This window comes from Bos grunniens, chromosome 22 (genome assembly GCF_055505025.1).
Source record: "Bos grunniens cultivar Pamir isolate PY7600 chromosome 22, Bosgru_T2T1.0, whole genome shotgun sequence".
Taxonomy (NCBI): Eukaryota; Metazoa; Chordata; class Mammalia; order Artiodactyla; family Bovidae; genus Bos; species Bos grunniens.
In genome coordinates this window covers 53,012,299-53,036,425 of record NC_141186.1, presented here as the reverse complement: position 1 = coordinate 53,036,425, position 24,127 = coordinate 53,012,299, and the positions used below count along the sequence as shown (strand labels likewise).

The 24,127-nt window shown below is 58.4% G+C and overlaps 1 protein-coding gene across 1 annotated transcript; it reads right to left on the bottom strand.

Annotated features, from left to right (window-relative positions):
* Positions 1-3,869: 3,869 nt before the first annotated feature.
* On the bottom strand, positions 3,870-9,635 carry MYL3 (myosin light chain 3). The gene is made up of 7 exons (XM_086368926.1): positions 9,442-9,635; positions 7,003-7,030; positions 6,710-6,859; positions 5,755-5,928; positions 4,496-4,573; positions 4,317-4,359; positions 3,870-4,117 (listed from the first exon to the last, which is right to left on the bottom strand). Exons 1-6 carry the CDS (start codon positions 9,580-9,582, stop codon positions 4,331-4,333), a joined length of 600 nt encoding a protein of 199 aa, XP_086225052.1. The 5' UTR covers positions 9,583-9,635; the 3' UTR covers positions 3,870-4,117; positions 4,317-4,330.
* Between the last annotated feature and the right edge of the window lie 14,492 nt (positions 9,636-24,127).

Sequence of the window (24,127 nt, the reverse complement as noted above, 5' to 3'; positions counted from 1 at the left end):
GGTAGTAACTCCCAGGAACTAGGGGAGCCTACAGGACGGAGGGTGTTTTTGGGAGAAGGCTTGGGGCCCTGCAGGACCATCCTGGAAACCAGAGGAGAGGCGGGCTTTCTTGGGAGAGCAGAACACATATCCCCTGAGATCCCGCACCCCTGGAAACGTGGAGGCAGGACCGCTTCCTGCCTGGGGATGGTGACAGCAGGTGTGATCCCTGCCAATGGGATTCAGCCCAGGACGGGCATCCCTGGAAAGAAGAAACTGGACCATTCACCCAGGCGGCCTCTGGAGACCTTTGAAGGGAATCTCAGCTGCTCCTGGACTTGACGTCCGAGAGCAAGGTGGCTAGGACAGACAGGAGCTGCGGCCTGCCCAGAAGGATATCAGCCAATCAGGGGGCTCTCTTCCCTGACTGGGGCCAAAAGGAGACCCTGTTGTCATCTGTGGAGGTCCTCAACCATCCATTGGCCAAGGAGGCTAGGCAGAGTCCAGCAGAGTCACACGCGCATATGGACACCCCCAACTAGAGCCTCTGCTTCCTGCCCCACCAGCCAGCTGGACTGTGCGTGATGGAAGGGCAGACCATGCTCCCCAGCCCTCACCAGATCCGGGGCTGGACTGGATTGTGTTTAGATAAGGAAAGGAAGAAGAAAGCCTCAAAATCTGCCCAAGGTGTTGCTGAGAGTGTTTTCAAAAATAACCTGGAATCTGATCTCTTTGCACCATATCCGCTGGACCAAGCGTGCCTCTTATCTCTCCTGGACCCTCCTACCTGGGGTCCCTGATTCGGCTCCTGTCTGCCAGTCTGTTCTCCACACGGCAGCTGATAGACCATCTCCCCAGAGCACACACCAAAGCCGTTCCCATGGCCCAAGGACACTCCTTCGCATCCTGTCGCCGTCCCACCGCACTCTCTGCTCCTGTCTCCACTGGAATGTCTCTTCCCTCTGATGCCCTCATGGCTCCCTGGAGCAGATGCTGAAATAGTGCCCCACATGGATGTGCCAGCTTACCTCTGGGGCGCCACCCCAAGCAGCAAAGGTGGGAGCTGGTGAATGAGTGGTCTGGTTCCCTCACCCCCTCAGTGGGACAACACCACCATCTCCTGGAGGTCCCCAGCAGGGCTGAACCCCCAGGATGATCTGCTCTCATATACCCAGGGGAATTCCTTCCCTGCACAGATGCTTTCTCCTGCTCCCTGAGGCTACCTCCCAGGAACACTACTTGCATTCAAGTCCTTGTCTCATCTCTGCTGCTGGGAAAGCCCAGCCTAAGACAACACCATCTCGCCTCTCTTGTTTTTCCTTTTTTATTATTATTATTTTTTGAAATGTATTTATTTTAGTTGGAGGCTAATTACTTTACAATATTGTAGTGGTTTTAACCATACATTGATATGAATCAGTCATGGGTCTTGTTTTTCTTATCTTCCACAACACTTCCCCATCCCTCCCTCCCTGCAACCCCTGGCAACCACCATTCTATCCTCTGTCTCTGTGAATTCTAGAAACCTCCTTGGAGTGGGATCGTGCTGTAATTGTCGTTCTGTGTCTGGCTTCTTTTACTTTGCATAATGTCCTCAAAGTTCATCCACGCTGTGGCGTGTGTCAGAATTTCCTTCATTTTTAAGTCAGAATAATATTCCACTGTATGTATAGACCAACCACACTTTGTTTATGCATTCTGTTGATGGCCACTTGGGTTGTTTCCACCTTTCAGCTATTGTGAATAGTGCTGTTGTGAATACGAGTTTACAAATACCTCTCCAAGTCCCTGCTTTCAATTCTTTTGGCTATATACCCAGAAGTTGAATTTCTGGGTCATATGGTAATTATGTTTTTAATTTTTTGAAGACTGCATACTTTTTCCACAGCAGCTGCACCATTTTATATTCCCACCCAGAGTGCCCAAGGATTCCAATTTCTCTCCTTTCTTGCCAACACTTGTTACTTTCTGTTTTCTGGATAATAACCATCCTAACGGGTGTGAGGTAGTATCTCATTGTGGTTTTGATTTGCATTTCCTTAATCAGTGATGTTGAGCATTTTTTCACATGCTTATTGTCCATTTGTATATCTTCTTCAAAGAAATGTCTGTTCAGGTCTATGGCTATACCACCCTAAACGCATCCAATCTCATTTAAAGCAATGTCTATTCAAACCCTTTGCCTATGTTTGAATTGGCCTGTTCATTTTGTTGCTGTTATTGAATTGTAGGAATCCTTTATATATTCAGGATATTTACTCTTCTCTTCTCAGTCTTTGCCCAACCATTGCCTTCTCAGATAATCCCTGATCTGATTATTTAACAGGCCAACCTCCTTCCCAACACAGACACTCACACACACACCCTGAGCACACACGCACCGCACGGCCCCTCCCCTGCTTTGGGTTCCTGCCCAGCCTTGATCACTGGTTGATACACTCTATGGCTTGGCGATTTGTCAGGTTTGTATGAGCGCCAACAAGCAGGGCCTAAAGGCATACAGTAGGTGCTCAATAAATGCTGAAAAGATGACGGGAAGGCGAAACAGACTCCTACACACACACTCACAGGCCCTCACAGACTCTCACACATACTGCCAACAGTTGCCACACACACCTGCACACACATGCTCTCACACGCAGAATCCTGCCATTCTCCCCACACCACACCGATCCCCCCAGGCAGCCTGATCCATGCAAGCCCTCTCACCCACTCTCACATGCCTGCACTCACCTCACAGGCAGGTGCGCTAGCATCCACCCGCACCCTGGGGGGCTGCCCTGACCTCCCGCGTCCTCCTGGCCTGCAGGCTGTTTCCCCCCCTGTGTGACCCACCCTCTCCACTCTGGGCCCTTGATGTCCCCCACACCCCTTATCTCTAGGGCCCCCAACCCTCCCTGCAGAGCACTGCTCTTCTTCCCCATCAAATCAGAGTAGATCACCTCCTCCGGGAAGCCTCCCCTCGCCCATCCCACTAGGCTCTGAAAGGAGGGGAGGGCCTCACCCCAGGACAGGGCTGGCAGTGGAGCTGGCACTGCTGGGGGGGGCGTGTGCACCCTGGTTGTCATTCCACACCTGTCTCCTGCTGAGAAGCCTAGGGCTGAGGAACCACTGGTGGCCCTGGGGTGCTACCCCTCTGGCCGAGAATCACACCACAAGCAGAGAACAACTTCCCATCCGTGTCAGGCGGGGGTCTAAGGCCTCCTCGGCCCTGAAAGCCTGGGGACAATATTGGCTCCTCCCCCACCACCTGTTCCCACTGTGACTCAGGCAGAGCCATTCTCCGCTCTGGGCCTTGGTTTCCCCACCTGTGACATGGGTGGCTCTGGGCCAGCGCCCCGCAGTCCCCTGATGGCTGGTCGCCATGTTAGATAGCCCGCACAGAGCTCCCAGGCTGCTGGTGCATCCTTGTGTTAGAGACCAGAGCATGACTGCTATCTGCAGAAGTGGGAAAGGGGAGGGGAGGCAGTCCTCATCCAGCTCAGCCCAGCATCCTGGTGGGCAGGCACTGAGGGTCTGGCACACCAGATGGCACAGTTTCGATGGGATAAGCCAGGAGGAGAGATTTCAAAATGATTCCCCCCTACCATTTTGTCCAGAGCTCACCCTGTGTGGCACATAGATATTTCACAAAAGTCAACCAAAAGGCTATAGAGAAGAAAGAAGGTGGAAGGGGGAGGGCGGGGACTTCCCTGGTGGTTCAGTGATTTAAGAGTCTGCCTTCCAATCCAGGGGGCGTGGGTTCGATCCCTGGTCAGGGAACTAAGACCCCACATGCTGTGGGGCAACTAAGCCCGTGTGCTGCAATGAAGTCCCAGCACAGCCAGGGAAAAAAAAAGAAAGAAAGAAAGAAGGAAGGAGAGAAAGAAAGGAAGAAGAAAGCAAGGAAGTTAGGAGGAGGAAGTAAAGGAGCCATTTATTCATGAGGCCCAAGGGGTGGAGTCAGCGATGCAGTCACTGGCCAAGGTAGCCTGATGGCAGTGATGACGGCCTGCAGGGTGGTCTGCAGGGTTGTGCAGAGAGAGCCTGTGTAGGCGTTTCCATGAGCTCCCCTCCGGCCCTTCACAACTCCAAGCCTCTGGTGTCCGCATCACGAATAGAAGACGAGCTGCCCCAGCACCGTCTCCCCCCGGGCTCCCTGAGAACAAACGTGATCACAGGTTACTGCAGAGCGGGGAGCCGGGCAGCAGGATGTCAGCTGAGAACTGGCATTGCTGGGGCTGGGGAGGGGGCAGCAGGGAAGCTGGATGAAAGAGGTGGGAGGGGGACCACAGGACCGACATCAGCAGAGGTGGCAAAGGTGGTCACAGGTTTGGAAGGGAGTAGGGCGGTCTCACCTGGGGTGAGAGGTTCAGCCGGCCATGATGTGCTTGACAAACGCTGGAAAGAAGGAGAGTGAGCTGCAGGGTTTGGCCCTGGGTAGCCAAGGGTGATGACGCCCCACTCCAGCAGCCAAGGGTGGGACCCTAGGACCCCAATGCGTCCCCCCAGCAGACTCCCTGCCTGCTGAGTTTACCTTCATAGTTGATGCAGCCATTGGAGTCTTCCTGCCCCGCCATCAGCTTCTCCACCTCGTCTTCTGTCAGTTTCTCACCTAGCAGGAGTGGGAAGCTGAGTCAGCACTGTCGAGGTGTGAAGGGTGGGCGGACCCCTGACTGCCTCTGGACGGTGGGTGTGCCTCTCCAGTATTCCCCATGCCTCAGACCGGTATACCCCGAAGCCTGAGCTGTCACCCCTCAGTTCTGAAACCAGGAGAATCAGTGACTAGTCAAAAAGAACAAGCCCTGGGGTGCAAGCCTGGTGCCCGCTCTGAGCCTAGACTCCGTCCATAACAGCGCCATCTTGCTGTTCAGGTCCCCGGCACAGACTGTCCCCTGTCCTCAATAGTCTGGCGGGTCTCCCTCCATCAAGAGGAGACCAGGGAAGATGTGCAGGATAGAGCTGGGGACCTTGGGGATGACCAGGGAGGAGCTCTAGAGACACCACCACTGCTGCCCAGACAAGGCTGGCCCTTCCCTTTCCTGACTCTGTGCTTTTGTGTGCCATGCCGGTCCCCCCAGTGGAACGCCCACTGCAGTATCCCTCACACCTCCTACCTCCCCCAGCCACACACACACACACACGCGCGCACACATACATAACCTCCGCGACCGGCACAGGGCTGATCACACAGTGCTGCTGCTGCTGCTGCTAAGTCACTTCAGTCATGTCCGACTCTGTGCGACCCCATAGACGGCAGCCCACCAGGCTCCCCCGTCCCTGGGATTCTCCAGGCAAGAACACTGGAGTGGGTTGCCATTTGCACTCAATAAATATTTGATGCAGGAAGGGTCGCTTTGAGTAGACACGATCTGAGCTCAATGAATATTTGCTGTAGGAAAAATTCTGTTTGAGAAGGGGACATTCCTGCCAGCCAGGGCCCTGATGGTGGGAGTCAGGATGCCCAAGAGGCAGGCACAGTACCTTCTCAGCTCCGGAATTTGACCTTGAGGCAACAAACACCAGGACTGGATTGACTGACCCTCCTTGGGTGCACCACCCCGTCCCGCCCCGTCCTCAGAGCCCTTCCAGTTCTGTGAGCTGCACCCACTGGCTTTCTTTATCCCCCACCTAAATTTCTAAATTCCCTGCATAGATTTTCTAGGTCTCCTGCCGTGGAGGCACCTTGACAGCATCACCCTCCATTTCACAAGGGAGTAGCAGGCGGGGGACAGCGTGCTTTCTCCCAGATGTCCCCGGAAGGCGGGCTGGGAGCCGGGAGGAGGCCGCCCTCACCCAGCGTGGCCAGCACGTGGCGGAGCTCAGCGCCCATGACTGTGCCATTGCCCTCCTTGTCGAAGACCCGCAGCCCCTCCACGAAGTCCTCATAGGTGCCGGTGTCCTTGTTCTTGGAGATGTGCTGGAGCATGGGCAGGAACGTGTCAAAGTCCATCATCTTGGAGTTGAGCTCTGTGGAGAGATGGCCAAGCACCCAGCTCTGAGGGGCGGGCAGGCAGCCCCTTTGCCATGTCTGACAGTGAGGACCTGTTCCCCTCACCCAGCTCCCCAGTGCACTCTACACCAGTTTGCCATTTACCAAGCGCTCCAGCAGGCACTTTACAGTCAGCTGAGAATTGCATGACTGTCATGGTCCTCTGCTGTTCATAAGGACAGCGGCACCACTGTGGGCTGTCTAGCCCCTCTGTTCTCCTTTGGGGGAGCAGTTCTTCCTAGCACCTTGTTATTTTTCTTACAGATGCCACTCTCCTCACTACCTAGGGTGGGACAAGAGCAGCTGGACAGGTCAGAGACCTTGTCTGGGGCTTCTGTACCTGCGGCGGGGGCTTGGGTCTCAGTCTTCCTTGGGGCAAAGTGGGCAACCGTCTCTGGCCAAGGCGGTGAGGGCAGCTGGCCCTGTCCCCTCCCCAGAGGGATGTCCAGGGGGCCAGGAGGGACAGGGCGAGCATGCTGGAGACCCAGGCCAGGTCTCACAACTCCACTGGAGCTGGTTTGTGCTGTTGTCAGTCCCTATGACCAGGAAGCCCGGCTAACAGGCATGCGGCCAGATGATACAGGAGCCATCGCTGCTTGTGAGCATCCCCTGAGGCTGGGCTCAGGTCCTCCTCCAGACAACGGGAGGGTGTCAGAGGAGTGCACAGTGGGGACACTCCCATGTTGCCCCCCCACCAGCGAGGGCAGTCTCCCCCAGGGACTGGCGCTAATGGGGACATCTTAGGCTGAGTGCACCCACCTTCCTGCTTTGGCTTCCCCAGGACACGGAGCACCTCGGCCTGTGTCGGATTCTGGCCCAGCGCCCGTAGCACGTCCCCACACTGCCCGTACGTGATCTTCATCTCGCACTTGGGCGTGCGGTCGAACAGCGTGAAGGCTTCCTTGAACTCTGCCGGGAGGGGGCGTGAGCTGTGGACACTTCCAGAGGCAGCCCACCCAACTTGTCCCACACTGCCGGCAGGACTCTCAGCCTGGGGACCCGGGACCCAGCCTTGCAGCCCCAGGGCTCAAGACCCCCACACACACACTCACCTTCAATCTGCTCCGGAGTGAACTCGATCTGAAAGGAGACCCCCAAATTCTGAGTGCCGAGTTCAGAGGATGGGGCCAGGCCTCCTCCTGGTCACTCCACTCCATGGCCAGCCGGGGCCTCAACCCCTCGGTTGCCCCGACCTGTCCACATTTCAGGATCCCAGCTTCCACCGCCCAGGACCTCCTGCCGTCCACCTTGACTCCCACCCCCCACCTCCTTACCCCTCCTCACCTGTCCTATGTGACGGCATTGGGTCTGTGCATACCCAGACCTGACACCAGTTAGGCCTCATCCGGGGAAGTGATGCGGAGGGAAGCCTTGTGCCCTGAATCTCCATCCCAGGGCCTTACCTGAGACCCCCTAGTCCTGGACAGATGTGCCTGAAGCCACAGAATCTAACTACACTGGCTTTGCCAGCTCTGCTGGGCCTGGGGCCCAGTGGGCAAGTCTGTCTATGAGATGGGGGCACCTCATCTCACTGGGAGTGGGTGGCAGGTGGCAGGAGGGGCTGAGCTGAGGGTACAGGCCAGGGAGCCCTGCAACATAAGAGCTCATCTACAGGAGGGGTGTGTGTGATGAACATGTGCATTCACACACCTGTGTGTGCACCTGTTTGCGTGTGTCTGCCCCCCCCCGCCGCCCAGAGCCCTCGAGGCTGAGCACTGTCACTCACCTGGCCCCGCCTACACCTGAGTCTCACACACCCCCATCTACAAGCCCAGGGCAGCCCCCAGCGTGGCACAGGATGGGGCCAGGGCCCGAGCTGTTGAGCATTTGCAAGACCATGGCAGGGGCACCTGAGGTCAGGAGGCCTCCTGGGACCCGGTTTCCCCCTCCTCACTCAATACCAGGTCTATTTTTATCACTGCAGTCACTCAGCCCAAGGTCAAGGACGCACCAGGGAAAGGAGCTTGGGGGAGGGGGACTTGACTGGCACCTCGCCCACTGAGGCTCCCGTGGAGTCCCCGCCCCAGTGCACCCCAGCGCAGAGCAGAATCCTGCCCCAGCCACCCTGCCGGGTTGCCCCTCCCAGCCCTCCAGCTCAACCTTGTGCTGGGAAGACCCGACCAAGTTGTTCCTGGCCACCTGAAAGCTCCCTCTGCCAGGAAGCCCGCGGAGATTAGGTGCCCTGGGGTCCTGGCCTGGCTTTTTGCAGAGTTCGCAGGAGAGACCTCATGAGTTCCTCTGCTCAAGGGCAAATCTGCAACCTCAGATCTGTGGAGACCACACAAAGCCACCATGGGCCCTGGGGTTGTCCAACCCTCTGCCTGTGGGATACACACTTGGGGTCTGAGGGTGGTCGGGGTGGGGGCAGACTCCAGGGATCACTTGCTGTGAATGTTTCCCGACAGCCTGTGAGGAGGGCTCATTGTCCCATTTCACAGCTGAAGAAACCAAGCCTTAGAGCAGCGATGGCAATGGAGCAGATATGGGGGATTTGAACCTTTGTGCTGTGCTAAGTCGCTTCAGTCGTGTTCAACTCTGTGCAATCTCATGGACTGTAGCCCACCAAGCTCCTCTGTCCATGGGATTCTCCAGACAAAAATACTGGAGTGGATCGCCATGCCCGCCTCCAGGGGATCTTCCTGACCCAGGGATCGAACCTGAGTCTCTTGTGTCTCCTGCGTTGGCGGGCAGGTTCTTTACCACTGGCGCCATCTGGGAAGTGGAGGTGGATCTGTGAGGACTGGCTGCAGTCTTGCTGGGAACCTTGAAGGGCTGGGATGGCTCCACAGGGCCCCTTTGCCAGTAGCCAGGGCAGCGGTGGCCAGTAGCCAGCCAAGAACAGACGCAGGCGGGACGCCGGGTGCGTGCCACTATGTGGATGCCACAGGTGGCAGTCACGGCGCATTCTCCAAGTTTAGACTCTGAGAAAGACTTCCGAGCCAAGCTGGGGAAGGGCTCCTGGGGCCACTGGTCACAGCTCCACGACCAACTTTCTCCATGACCTAGCCAGACTGTGGCTCAGCGTCGCCACCTCAAAGCTGAGGCCCCACCAGCTCTGGGGCTCAGGGACCTTGGCGGGGGTGACTGTGACCCAGCCTGGGCAGGAGCCTTGCTTCCCACCCTGTCTCCCCCCAGGGGACTTGGCATGGACTTAAAACCCCACAGTATGACAAGAAAAGTCCCTGCCTGGCTGCAGGGGTGGGGGACACTGGCGGGCCCAGAATTCCCCAAGGATGTAAGTAAGGTCCAAGGAAAAGGACAGGGGAATGTGAGTTTCCAACCACCAAAAAGACAGCCCCTTCAGCAACACTGGGGCAGTCCTGCCTGCTGTCTGACCACCGTCTCTCCTGCTGCAGCCCTCCTGATGCTGAAGCTTCCAGCTAGAGCTCGGTACTCACTTTCTGGAGCCCACTCTCCCACTGGGTAGGTCCACTCTGGGATTCATTTACCTACCCTTCCCTTCCTACCTAAAACATGGCCTCCGCACCCACCTTGATCTTGGAGGGATCAAACTCAGGTTCCTTGGAGGGCTCGGGTGCAGGTGGGGGTGCAGGTGCGGGAGCCGGAGCTGCAGCTGCTTTGGCGCCTGCCTTGGCCTCATCCTTCTTGGGATCTGGCTTTTTGGGAGCCATGGAGGCTGTGAGCACAGAGGCGGGGCTGTAGAGAAGGAAGCCGAGAACAGGGTAGGTGAGCCTCCTGCAACCAGCCTTTATCCCGCCTGGACACCTCATGACCCCGGCCCCACCCCTGCAGGGCACAATGGGGACAGGGCCATAAAAGGACATTGGATAGACTCAGGGGCTATTTTGGGGCCTGGGAAGGGCATTGTTCAAGCTCAGGAATGGGTGGGGGAGAGGGAGGGCTCTCCAGGCCTCCCAGTCACCTGTTGAGGAGAGAAGGGGGAAGGGTAGACAGCGGCCACTGCTCAGCCCGCATGCATTCCCCGAAAAGCACACACACACACACACACAAGGGCCTGCTGTCCCTCGGAAGGCCAATAAACTGAACAGGTGCGGGAGGATGGACCCGGGGCATGTTGGGCGTTGTGCTGGATGCCGAAGGACAGGGATTACCTAAGGGCACCCCTTGGGTTACACTTCCCATCTGCACCTCGAATTCCCTGTGTCTACACGGAGGTGGAGAGGGAGGGCCGTGTCTGTCCACGTGCGTTGTCTGTTTGTCTGGGTGTTGGCATGCAGTGGGGAGGGTCTCCGCGTATCTCTGGTAGGAGGGTCCGTGTCTCTGTGGGGCCCATTCCGGTCCGTGAGTGTTGCTTCTGTGTGTTTGGGTTGGGTGTTTATTGCGTCTGTGTGAGTGTCTGGCTCGCCGGCAGCTGCGGCCCCCGGCTCTGGGAATACCCTAAATGGCAGTAAAAGGGGGTCTGCTCCCTTGAGGGCCGGCACCCAGCCCAGTTCAGCAGCCCAACAGCGCCCACCGCCTCCTGCCTCAGCACCTGCCTGGCCCCAAGGTCAGCGTCTTGGTTTCTCCCTCGCTTCCTACGGCCCCTCTTCCATGACCCCTTTCCCCACACACCTCAGGGCTTGCTCCCCACCAGACCCTCGTTCACACACCATAAACCCTCTGCCCTTGCCCCTCCTCTGGTTGGCACATTCAAGGCATGGCCTCACTGCACCCTCCCGGTCCCACCGCCCCAGGCTGCCCTCTGCCAACCTTTTAGCTGGGGCCCTGAGAGGGTCTGTGTCTCTGAAGGATCCCAGGGGGCTGGGAGGGGTGCCCCCGGGGTGTTCAGCCCGGGGTGCCCCACCTTGTCCTACCCCCTAGTGCTACCTTGAAGTGCTAGCCCTCAGCGGATGGCGGTGACATTGGGCAGCCTGGCTGGGTGACCCTTGGGAGAGATGGGAGGGCGGAGGTGGCAGGAAGCCCTTCCAGGCACAGAACTCAGAGCGCTGGGACATCTTGCAAACACATTGGGCTCGGTTCCTTGCCGGGAGTCTGTGCTGGGGCGGGGGGAGGCGGGGGAAGGAGGTGTTCCCTGTTATTTTTAAATGCCTGGAGCCTTTGATAGAAACTTCAGAGGCATTGCCCCCCTCCCCCTAGGCCCCCGGGGATTTCCCAAGTGTAGGGAGGTGGTGGGGGGTAGAGCCGGAGGGGAGGCTTCACTCCACCTGGGTGCCCCCAGGCCTTCCTGCGGAGCCCAGGTCCCCTCGGTGGGGGGGGACAGCGGTCCAGGGGTGGGGCCGGGTCCCCTCCTTGCTGGAACACAGGACAGTCCTCCCCTCATCTGGAGGACAGAACACCCTACATCTGGAAATCTGACAACATCCGGCGCTGGGGGGGAGGCAAGTTTTTCACTTTTCTTCCAGATGTTTGGCAAGAGTATTGAGAAAGAAAGGGGTGGGGGAGGGTCCTCAGAGACCAGTCAGAAATACCACAAGAGGAGAAGACAGACAGAGGGGGACACAGAGAGAGAGATCTCTCTGCTGACCTCAGGACAACTGACTCTGGACGTCCTACGGGGAGTCCAGCCACCCACAGGCACAGCCAACAAGACACTGCCCAACCCCGCTTCGTTCATCGTTGGGGGAACATGGCGGACATACACAGGGGCGCCCAGACTCCCAAGCGCATTGATCCATCCGTACACAACTGCCACCCGCCGGAAACCTCCCAACACCAGCGAGCACCAGAGGAGATGAGTGACGTGCGCCTCCTTGAGCCTCGGGGCCCATGTCTGTGATGGGGTGTGCAGACTCAGCAGGCCCACCAGAGCTACACAGCACCGCCTCCCTCTGCCTGGAGAGGGGGTCAGGGAAGGGGGGTCTTGGTCCCCTTCCCTCAAGCCCAGAGCAGATATGGTCCTGCAGTGGGGAGATCATATACAGAGCCATCCTCCACTCCCTCCCCAGGACTCAGATGGAGGTCGGGACCTGGGCCTTTGACTGTCAAAGCTCTGATTCCTGGGAGCAGCGGTGCCCAGACTCTCCCCAGAGGGCCACTCTCAACCCATTACTAATGCCCAGCCCCCAGCAGGGACTCTGCAGGGATCAGCCCCCTTGACTTCCAGCAAGATGGACTGTGGAGGACAGGAGGAAAGCGGGGCAGGCAGGTGGGCGGTGGGCAGGTAGGTGAACAGGGGCGGGGACTTTATGACAGGGAGAGACGGGCATGGAGAGTAAAGACAAGCCACACAAGGCTTGGCACTCACGCCTCTCTCCCAAGCCCCAGCCTGGGCGCCATGCCCTTCAAGAACGACAGCCCAGCAGACAAGATCCTGGCAGAGCCTGCGGGAAGACAGGGAGTCTGGATCCTTCTCCTTTGACTCCCCCAGCTCCAGTGTCTGAGCTGTGGCCCATCCAGTGCATATGGCACATTCCAGAGACCTCTCTGGGGGCAGCCACCTTACTATCCTCCCCACCCCGCACCCCGCAGCTGAGGAACACGTGGCCCCGACTTCTGAGGGGCCCATGGAGAGAGGCAGGAGATCCCTGGCCACACTGGCTTCCTTCTTAGTTCTTTCCGGCCCCCATGCCTTTGCTATTTCCTCCTCCTGGTGTCCTTGTTTACGACCCTGGCCATGACTTGCTCCTTGTCACCTCCAGGCCACAGTGAGATATCACCTCCACTTAGCAGCCTCTTCAGACTGCTCCGGACCAGCTCCACCCGCCTTATCTCTCACCCTGACCCCCCATTCTTGCACCCTAATATGAGGCTGTTCCCTTGTTTCTTATGTGAGCCCCTTTCCTTGAATGTCAGTTGGCATAGGAAGAATTTTTGGTCTTCCAGGGCTGTATATCCACAGGGTCTCGAACAGAGCCTGCTGTACACAGTAGGCACTCCATAAATGTTGGATGAGCCGATGTCCCAAACATCTCAATTTACCGACCTCTCACAGGAAGACTGGAACCCTTGGCCACACCCCATCCCTGGAGTAGGGCCAGGGGAGATTTGCTGATGGAGCGACAGTTCTGGTGTCTGCCGGGGGCGCCCCGGACAGCAGTGCAGCCAGCAGCTGCCCCTCAACCCACCTGCCACCCCCTCAGCTCAGGCCTGCTCTTCATGACACTTGCATCCATTCTGAGACTCCCCTCAAGAGCCTGAAGCTGTGGGGACGGTCGGAAGGTACAGGCAGTGACCTGACCATGATGACCAGCCAGCAGGGGGCGTAGAAGGGACAGGAACTGGTCTTCGGATCCTGAACCCAAACCTCGGAACCCAGGATCCCAACTCAGACCCAAGACTCCAAATCTGGAGCCTGGAACGCCAAGCCCAGACCCCAGACTCAGGCCTCAGGATCTGACCAAACTTAGATCCTGAAACCCCGAACCCACGACCAGACCCCACTCTGAGGACCCAGACTCCAAAACCCAGGGTGTCCAATCCAGACCTGCCACCCAGACCCCAGACCCTAGGCCAAGGACTCAAGACTCTGAAGCCAGAGTCCAGATCCAGGACTCAATACCCAGGACCCAGTTACTCGAAACCCAGACTCCAGACCTGTAAACCCAAACCCAGACCCCAGAACCCAGACCCATGAAAGGGGCCACTGGTTTTCCAGATAGACACTGCCTGCTGCCCGGTGTAGACAGGAGCAGGCCAGGGGAGGGGTGGGCTCCTGGCAAACAGCAGAGGGGGAGAGCTTGGCAGACCTTCCCACCAGTGTTCAGAGGGGCTTGAGGAATGTCCCTCATCCTGTCACAGCCAATTAGTGAGCTCAGAATATGGTGGCCACATGCAGGGAGCAGTGGAGAGTGGGGAGAGGGAGGGATGGGGAAGGCCTGGCTGTCCCTGGGGGCCAGGAACCAGAGGCAGGGAAGGAGGGTCGGGCTCCCCACGTGCCCTGTCCCCCAGGCCGCAGGCTCCACAGGCCGCCCTGGCCCGCCCAGGACCGCCTCTCCTGGCCCGCGGCCCCTGGGCTGGGACTTGGGCCCAAACTTCCCGGAGGAGTCAAGAACGCGGCCTGGGCCAGACCCAGAGCCTTAGAAGTAGGTCAAATGTTGCTGTGCAGCAGGTCCCGGGGACCCCATTTGGGCGGGGGCAGGCCCGTGGGCGGCAGTTCACCCACCAGGGCACACGCGTGTACCCACACGGATGTGCGCTTACCGCAACGTGCTTGGCGCGCATAAACATGAACCCTATGCAGAGCCCCTAGTCCCTGCCCAGCTGCTTAGATGAGGCGACCGAGGCCCCAGGAGGGGCAGGAGGAGCTGCCCAGGCTCTCTGGCTAGAGGCGGCACGAGGCAGCCACGAGGACCCGGAGAAGGAGAGGAATTTGTGTGCCATCCCACGCTCCTGGAGCCTTGGGTGAAAGTCTGACTCCAGGGAGGACTTCCCAGCAGGGTTGCTCTGCCACCAACAGGATGTGGCCTGCTTCCCGGAGGCACAGCCCCAGGCCTTGAAAGATGGGAAGCAGCGGCCAAGGGGGAGGCCGGAGACTTCTGCTGCTCTTGTAACCCACCCTGGCTGGTCCTGGTTCCTCTGGGCCTCAGTTTCCCCATCTGTACAATGGCCGTGGGTGGGGCCCGGTGATCCCGAGTTGGAGGACAGTCACTGGCCCTGAGCAGTGATGAGCCCATCCCCGCCACCCCCACACCACACACAGACAACTCTGTCCTCTGCAGGCCAAACACACCCCTCAGGCCCCTCCCTCTGCCCACTGTGCTGACGGGGACCAGATGCTCCAAACTTGTGGTTCTGGGGGTGGGGGTGGCAGGGCCCAGCGGGCTGGCAGGCAAGCCCTGGGTTTGGCCCAGGGACCTATAATCAGCTCCTGCCCCTCTGATCCCGGCCCAGGACTGACGCTTGGGGCTGTGGTGTCCTGGCCGGCTGTGGCCACGGCCGCTATATTTGGGAGCCCAATTGAGGATGAGGGAGGGGTGGGAGGGAGGCAGCCTCCAGGGACCAGCGCCTCATGGGGGACAGGGCGGGGGACACTGTTGTCCAGGCTGATTCTCCTTGCAGGAGGGCGCAGCCTGGGCTGTGGGGGTCCACTTTGGGGGGCGGCGTGCTCTGCTGTCAGGAACCCAGCCTGGGGGGGGCATCAGCCATGCCCTCAATGGCTGGTCTAAGGAGGTAGATTGGAAATCTGAGTGTGTGAGAAAGGGGTGGGGGGTGACAAGATGAATAGGAGTGGGAAACGGCTTTCACGGGGTGAGGTTTGGGAGAGAGGAGTCTGAGGTGGGAGGGATAGGAGAAGAGGGTGCCAACATGCTACGCAAAGGGATGGAGAAAACAGAGCCTTGATGCTGGGGTCCCAGGGAAGGGAGTGAGGTGCAGCCTAGCTCTGGTTCCCCCGTTCTCCTTGCTGGTGGAGCTTCTAGAGGGGCTCGGCCCCTCCCCCAGCATGGCCTGCGGCCTCCCTGAACTGCCCTGGACATTCCCCGCCGCTGGGCCAAACCCTGTACCCTCCCACCAGCAGCTTCCCAAAGAGCAAATATTTATTGTCCTTGGAAGAAAAAAAAAGAGTCCCCTTTTAGGATCAGGGTCTGGGAGCTGCTACTGAGGCTTGCAGGGGCTCGGCAGCGGCCCGAGATGACCACCTAGAGGCTGAGGGCGGAGGAAGGAGGGTGAGCTGGCCTCAGGGGAGAGGGGCCGGCTGCCCCAGGCTGCTACTGGGAGGGGGCTCTGCCCAGGTTTCCGTCTCCCCAAGATTGCCCCAGAAGGGGTCTGAGGAGGTACAGTCGCCGACCCCACGGCATGAGGTATGAACGTGTGTGCGAGCGGGTAGATGTGTGCAGTCTGTGTGTGACAAAACGCATCCCTGTGTGCACGAGGATGGGAACACACACGGGGTGTGATCTTACGGGCGTATGTTGTCTCGTGTGCTCACGTGTGTTACACGAGGTTGTGACCCTACGTGTGTAAGAAGCATGCCTGGGCGCGCCTGGATCTGTGTGCGTGTCCATCTGGGAGCCCGTTCATCTGTTAGCGTGGGGCGGGGTATGGGCATGTGGACACAACCTCTGTTGAATGGCCAATTCAGTCAAAAATGCAAGTAAATTTAGCAGGGAGAAAAAAAAACCCTGTCAGTCAGACGAGAAGTCTGAATTGGGTGGTTGTTTGACTGGATGGACCGACTGTCTCAGGCAAACAGTTCACACTGGCTGCGGGGAGGAACCAGCTCCCCTGGGCCGTCATGGAGAAACTGGAGACAGGGACCCTGATTGCGGCAGAGACGAGCCACAGAGGCTGACAGAGAGGCGGCGACGGACCCAACGACCCTGAGGTGGAGACAGGAGGAGACAGGAGCGGGAGGGTCGTTGAGGTCGGCCAGAGACAAAGGGAGCGTCCAGGGCAGGATGGAGCTGCCCAGAGCCTGCGGACAATGCATGTGCACACAGCCTTCCCGCCCCCAACCTCAGCCCTGCGCCGAGTATAAGGCAGATTCATTCTTCCCTTCCACTCCCCCTAAGGCTGCCCCAAGTGGACAAGAAGCACTCATCAAACTGGGATGCAGGAAGAGAGGGTGGGATGGGCGCTACAAGGAGGCAGTGGTAGGACTGTAGGGCAGGGAACAAGGATGGTGGGGGCAGGTGAAAGCAGGGCATGACGAGGAGGTGAGGTGGGGGTGAGAGAAGCCGAGGCAGTGGTGGCCGGGAGGGCCGCCCTCCCCGTCCCCTAGCAGACCGCACCTAGCTGGTGGCCCCACCAGACCCCGGCTGTCCCCACCAGACCCCGGCAGTCCCCACCCCACCTACCTAGCACCAGCTGTGTCCTTGCCTCCAGTGGCCACACAAACACCCTCTGTGGCTCAGGGTGTGGAGCTGCATTAAAAATGGCCCAAGCCCCCGGCCAAGAATAGTTAGGGTCAATTCCCGTACCTGCCGGTGTGGGTATTTATATACCTGCAGCCCGCCTACCCGCTGTATTTATGTCTGAAGTACAACACACACATGCGCGTTCACACACACACACACACACATTCACAGGGTCCCCTGGTCAGGCTAACCCACCCTCACTGTGTGTCTGTGTGTGTCTGAAGACGCCCACTGGTCCCTGGACGCACCCCCAAGCCACCTGATCCCTTTCAACTCTGGGGCTGACTAGAATCACAACGAAGTGTGTGCATGCACTGATGCACTCATACGTACTCAACAGGCTCACAGTCACTCAGGAAGCCTGTCCACAGGTGCTCGGACCATGAGCCGGCACACTCCTAAGCACACACCTTTAAACACAAACCCTCACACTCTGTAGATGCCTTTGCACACACCCTCATACCCAGGTGCACATACCCTTTGCCCACACATGCCCTTTGCACGCGAGTATACACTCATTCACGTGCCTTTGCATACACACACCCCTAACACCTCACACCTTCAAACTCATGGTGTAGGAAGAGCTCTGGGTGGGAATTAGAAGCTCTAGGAAGTAGGAGAAAGGCAGAACATGAGAGCAATGAGGGCCCCATAGCAGGCCTGCCTGATGATGAGGTCTGGGTGGCAGTGTGAGTGCACATGCATGTGAGTTTGAGTGTGTCCACAGTCTTGGAACCTTTCCACGGCCTCCCCTCTGAACCCCCTGGAGAGCCATCCCTACCCCCACCCCATTCACAGAGGGGAATAGAGGCCAGAGCAGAGCAGCTGGGCCTGGGGAGGTCAGCGTCCCCAGGTTCGGGGCCTGCGAGCCTTAGCATCTGTGTTGTTCTTGGAACGCCTGGGCCAGATAAGGACCAGGGTCAGAGCTCGGCTCTCGTGGGAAAGGACTCTCTGGAAGGCTCCCGACCCATTCTTTTCCCAGATGTTGGACCCCAGAGCAGGCAGTGGGAGGGCGAAGGGGATGACGGGGAACAGGCAGGGGCCATCGCGCTGGGCTACAGAGCTGCAGGGACACCAAGGCAGATTCAGACTCACAAATGCCCGGGAATGCGCAATGACCCCCTCAAACCAGCCCAGGGACCTCCAAGCGTGGGGGCCTGGAGCAGAGACACAGAGAGGACACCCAGTCCCCAGCTCTCTGCAAAATCTAGATTTGAGACCCTTGGGTCCAGGAAGCCTCTTATATTCTGGAGCCAGGGCTAATGGTCAGAGACTGTGTCTGAGAAGTCTGCAGCCTGGCTGGCTAGAGAAGCTGTTTTGAGGGTGATGGATGGAGTGCTGGGAACATCAAAGCATTACGTCCCACCCAAAGCTGATCCAGGCTTTGGTCCTGGGATTGGTTATCAGAGCCAGCAAGGGACCCCTGTTCTGATCCTGGCCCCTCACTGACTACTGGAGACACTTCCCCTCCGGAGACCTCAGTGTTGCCCATCCTGTACAACGGAATGGGGTCTTGGGTCAGCTCGGCAGACACACAAACCCCTCTGGCAGTCAGTTTGGGACATCTTTGGACATGAGTCTCCTCCTTCCCCAACTCGCACCAACCTTTGCCCCTTGCCCAGGTCACAGTGCCTCGGAGAAGGCTGGAGCTTCTTTGAGGGAGCTTAGAGCTTAGCACCAAGTCAACAAGGGAACAATCGGCTGGAATTCTGCATGAATACAGGGCTCATGCAAGGCTGCAGATAACAGAGGAGGGTCTGGGGGGCTCCTGTGCCCCTTGGGACTTTTGCCTGCCTGTAAGCCCCACTCCTCTGAAGTCTTGGTCTCCGGTAGGCATAGCAGGCCCCTCCCTCAGCCCACTTCCCACCTAGCGTGCTCAAAATCCCCATAATCAATGTAGATGCAGTTTGGGGTCAGGAACCAAGAGGAACCATCAATTGCTCCAGCCAGGAGCCCTCTCCCCTTCCACAGCCCCCTGCTGGCCTTGGGATCTCCCCAGACCCATCTTCCTACTGAGGTACTGAGGACAGAGGCCACAGGTTCAGCTGGGCTGGTCTGGCCTGGAGCACTGGAGTGGACACTCCATGCAGACCCAGGCCGCCCAAGCTTCAGTCTCCTATCGAGGTGTTGGACTCCAGCCCCTCTGGCTGTCCCCTAGCTTCCCTGATGGCTCAGATTGTAAAGAAGCTGCCTGCAATGCCAGAGATCTGGGTTTGATCCCTGGGTTGGGAAGATCCCCTGGAGAAAGGAATGGCAGCCCACTCCAATATTCTTGCCTGAAGAACTCCATGGACAGAGGATCCTGGCAGGCTACAGTCCACGGGGTCACAAAGACTCGGACATGACTAAGCAACTAACACTTTATTCCCCCAAATCCATCAGGTTTAACCTCATAAGACTCCCTGGAGAAGAACTTTCTAACACCGCAGAACAAGAGATGTGTCCAAAGGCTGGAGGAGGCTCCTTCTGAGATCCTGGGATTCCCTCCCTCCTCGTGGGGAAACTGAGGCTCAGAAGAGGAAGGCCGTCTCCATAGCAACTGAGAGATAAGAGGGGCAAGGGGCAGTCCAAAGCTCCAGCAAGTAATTCTCCTCTCCCCCAGAGATACAGGATGAGACAGGGCTTGGAGATGACCCACAGAGGTGACCCAGTCCCTGCTCTCAGGGCTTGCAGTCTCTCAAGAGAGGGGCAAAAATCAAGAACCTGAGGTCTCACAGAAGCAGATGCAGGAAGACCTAGAAGAAAAGGGGACATTGAAGAGCATATGAACCCCCCCACCAAGCAATGAAGAGGAGGGCAAGTCCGGCAGTAAGGGGCAGAGACTCCTCGGGGTTCAGTCAATGGGAACCCCGGGGCAGTGGGGCCTGTAGGGAAATGGGTCCCAAAGGCAGGGCCTCCAAGCCTCTGAAGCCAGCCCAACACACAATAAGGACTCAAACATTTGAGGAGTAAGTGATCTGATTCAGGAGGGCCACAGAAAGGCATCTGATCAAAGGAGAGGCTCCATGAGGCCTGACCCTCAAAAATACTTTCCTTTCTCTCCCATCCCGCTCCTCTCTCTGCTAGGTCATCACTTCTTTGCCCCTGTCCACCCCTAAATAGCCCTCTGTGGTCATGCTTAAATTGGAAAATGTATGTGGAGCTCCCAGTGGGAGGGGCGGGGGTGGCCACCCTTCCATCTGGGACCCAGCTCTGCTCCCTGGGCCAGAAATGGCTTCTGGAGCCGGCTGTGGGGCAAAGGGCATTGCAGGAGGGGTGGGATATGTTAGGTGGCCCAGAGGTCAGTGCTCCTGTTCCCTGCCTCTGCACCCTCAACAGCAGCTCAGGAAGGTAGGAAAGGAAAGGGGTCCCGCAGAGGCAGAGGAAGCTTAACTACCAGCCTCCCGGTGGAGAGCATGACTGAGTCCATGGTCCCCGGGGCCTCTGCTTTCCCCCTGGGAAACGGGGCTTGAGCTTTTCATTCACTCCTGAGGAGGCAGAGGGGCCCCAGAGATGGAATAGTGGCCCAGGACAGGAGGAGCTGGGTGTGTGGCTCTGAACTGCATCCAGTCCTCCCTGGATCCAGCTGGTGAGCAGTGCCCCCTCCAGGCTCCAGGGAGGTCGCTGAGCCACGCATAGCCGTTCTTCGGTCACCCCTGGATTCTCCTCCAAGGTGGTGACTCACCTGTCCCCAGCTGGGACCCTTCAGCCTCTTCCACAGCCCGAGAGGGCCCTGGGTATTGGGAAGGCTTGGGGACCTGGTCTGGGTGACCTCTGGCCTGCCATTGTCCCTCTCTGAACATCGCTCTCCCACACAGTTTTATAAACTTCCCCAAAGTACTTCCCCTTCTGGCCAGTTCAGCCAACGTCCACGGCGCCTCTGGGCCAGGCTCTGTGCCTGCCGGGTGTTGGACAGCCAGGCAGACACAGCTCTGGTCGCAGCCCGAGATGTTCCCAGTGTCACTGCCAGTTCATCGCTTCGCCCAGCTAGCGGGCCCTGAGGCTTTCAGGATGAGGGGAAACTGAGGTCCAGAGAGAGATGGCCCAGCAGTCCTCAAATGGCCCGGTCTGAACAAGGACCACCCACATAGAGGGTCCCTCCAGGCCAAGGAGAACCCCCACTTGCAACAACTAGGGGTTCCCCCACCCCAGGCCTCCCCACTACTGCCCCCAGGCGAGACCCACGGTCTGAGCTAACCCCTTTCCCACTCCTCCCTCCTCCTCCCCGGCCCCCTCGTCCCTTCAAACCGCAGGGCTCAGCCGGCCTCTGGAACGTGTGCCCAGGACCTCAGTGATATTTTGAGTTTAAGAAAACTTTGCAGTCGGCAGGAGCTCTTAAAGGTTATAAATAGCAGCAGCAGGAGCCCATGCCGGGAGAGGCGGAAACACGTGTCAAACACGCCTGGGAGGGGGGTATTCCGAGGCACAGACCCCCGTCCCCCTCCACCTCCCCCTCCTTTCCCCCACCCCCACCACCACTAGGGACCCACCAGGCTTCAGGGGATTTTACAACCGCTGGAGCGGGAAGTCACACTCCACCTGGAAGGCGTCAGGGAAAGGAGACTCCGCTCTTGCCCCCAGCCAGGGTCCCTGAGCGGATGGCCAGGATGCCCCCATGCATGTGGGGGAGCTACTGAAAGGAGTCTGTGGTGGGAAGTCTTGCTCCCACCTTCATCCTCCCTGGCCAGCATGGAACCCCGGCGGCTGAGCAGAGTTTTGCTTTGCATCCCCTCTGAGTCCGGTCAGCGCAAGCCCAGAGCAAAGAAGGGATTTTTCCAAGGTCACACATGAGTCAGGTGGGATCAGACCCCCAACCCACAGTTGTTTTCACTAAATGCTGTTGTATTCCTTCCATCTCAAGGGACCACAGGACAATATCTGACCCCATCTGATTAAGCAGAGTGGGAGGATCGTGTGGTGGGACTCTTGATATGAACCACCCCTCCTGATCTGCGAGTAAGCAGACCTTAGGACCTCATCGCTCAGTGACCCATCCAGTCCCCACGTTTCCACTTCTCATGAAGATCTGCCTTTGAATAGATGAGGAAGAGAGCGCTCGAGACGGCCAGGGCCTCTCTCCACCCCGGAGGGCTGCACACCCATGCCCACCTTGCCAGGGCGTGGCTTGTGGACAACCCAAGGACAGGCGTGGGGTCCTTACCAGGAAGTCAGCTCTGGTTTGGACCACCATAGCATCAGGCTTGCCTTGAAGGTGATGTGCTTGGAGGACATGCTCTCGGGAGCCTGGTTCTAGGGGAGACAGCCACGAAGACCACTCCGATTTCCCCAACTGCTCCACAGTACGCGTGGGCAGAAACCGTTATCCCAAGGCAAAACTCTGGCAGCCGAGGCATGTCTGGGTCCCCCATGGCCATCCCCGGCTTTGCCTCCCTCATGCCCCACATGCTGCCCACAGCCTCCAGCAGGTCTGGGGGCGGCAGCCAGGCCTGGCGTCCAGGCGCTGTGCACCTCAGGGAGCCCCGAAGGGTTTATGGGGCTCCCAATGAATGGGCCTGTTGAGCTCAGAGGGGGCCGGGCCCGAGTAAACATGACTGGGTCTGAGCTGCCATTCTCCCCCTGCCTCCTTCCTCAGGACCCGGGACCAAAATATGACTTCCTGTCCCCGGAGCTGAGAGCTAGACTCGCCCCTCAGAACCCTGGGCTGGGGCCCACTGGAGGAATACTGCCTGACCTGCACAGGCAAGCCCCCAAGGCTGATGGGGAGAAGGCACCTCAGGTTTTCAGATTCCCAGGTCTATATCCAGGACCCGAGGGCTTGGGCACTTTATGTGGCCCATTCCGGCCTTGAACTGCCCATCTGCTAATGACACATTGAGAAACCAAGGCCACGAACAGGATCCACAAGTCAGAACAGAACAGGCGCTGAGCCCCAGCCTCTCGCTTCCCTGGCCAGGAGGGATGGGAGCAGGGGGGTGTGTGTGGGCTCAGAGGGCGGACAGACTCCATGGGGGAAAGCTCAGGGCGCTGGGAAGTTTGGGACAGAGGGCACAGGAGGTCTTCCCCCTTGAACACAGCTGCCCGCTGACCTGTAAAGCTGAAGTCGGCCCCCTGCCCCTCCAATGGCCTTACTCCTCGCCCTGGGATACTCCCTGGAGTCAGACACTGGGAGTTGCCCAGGCCAGGAGCAGGAACCCTGTAAGTTCCCGTAAGAACCCTGTTTGTCATAGTCTCGCTATGTGCCCCTGGCCAGTCCAAGTCTACTCTCTAAGTTTCATTTTTTCTTCTTTTTTTTGGCATGCCGGATCTTAGTTCCCCAATCAGGGATTGAACCCACGCCCCCTGCAGTGGCAGTGCAGAGTCTTACCCACTGGACCACCAGGAAGTCCCACCGAGCTTCGTTTTCCCTACCTGGAGACCAGGTATTGACAAGCTCCCCACCCCTCTTTCCAGCCTGTGAACTAGAGAGTTACTTTCGAAACTATAAAGTGTGCTACCCTCCTCCCCAGGAGCTGGGAAGACCTGGGGAGAGGTCGCCCCTGAGGTGGGGGGGCCCTAGGAACATGCCCCAGCCACTAAGTGTGGTTCCGGGCCAGTCATCTCACGTGCTAAGCACTGGGGGTTGTGGCTGGAATGTGTGGAGCAGCAGCTACCACGTGAATCATTACACCTCGTCAGGCTGAGCCTGAGACTTCCAGACTCAAACCAGCTCAGACTGGGCTTCGGCAGAAGGGCAGCCTCTGAGCCCTGAGGTGAAGTTCCAAGATCTTACACGGTCTCCTCCTCACCGTCTTCACCCTTAGCATCCAGGTCCAGCCCTAGTTCTGCTACAGTTCATTCTGCAGAACCACAGAGGGAGGTCATCTGTCCTCTGTCCACCACCTCCCTGTGACCTGCAACAGCAGAAGCAGGCCCTGAGCCTTGGCGGGGGCCTGCTTGGGGACCGGCAGGGGCGGGGAGGGGGCGGTATGGGAGCGAGCAGCCTGTCAGGGCTTCCTGGCTGATTTCACATCAGGAGCCCATGTTCCAGTGAGTAAAGAGTCAGATAGAGAGAGAGAGGCGTGGGTCTGCAGGGATCAAGACAAGGGCTGGGTAGAATGAGGGTCCCCATCTCTCCTATCTGGGGGACACTGGGTGCCCAGTGCTTGGAGGGCAGACCTTCCCAGCCTCAGTTTTCCTGCTTGTGGCCTGGGTTTGAACCACTCTGGGCCATCACCTGATTTCTCCAGGTGTCCAAAACTTGAATGAAGTCACTCATAGGGGTTGTGCTCATATTTCATGGAGGCCTGAAATTTCTGAGATGCGGAAAAGGCTGGAAGGGGCAGGCAGTGGGTACACAGGAGCAGACAGAAGGACAGCTAATCAGAGGAAGGCTTGGCAAGGCAAGGAGACCACTGAGGCACACACACACCTGAAGAGCTGAACTGGCCTGGGCACCTGGCAGGCAAACCCAGGGACAGTAGCAGAGAGGCCCAGCCCAGGACACCTGAACACTGATTTGCTTGGACCTGCCTCTGTTCCTTGA

Excerpts from the sequence above, each read along its gene's own strand:
- MYL3 (XM_086368926.1), bottom strand. The coding sequence starts at position 9,582 with ATGGCTCCCAAAAAGCCAGATCCCAAGAAGGATGAGGCCAAGGCAGGC. Across the intron at positions 6,860-7,002 it reads CACTCCGGAGCAGATTGAAG|AGTTCAAGGAAGCCTTCACG; the intron begins GTGAGTGTGTGT and ends CCCTCCCGGCAG. Across the intron at positions 4,360-4,495 it reads TGGCTGCATCAACTATGAAG|CGTTTGTCAAGCACATCATG; the intron begins GTAAACTCAGCA and ends CCTTCTTTCCAG.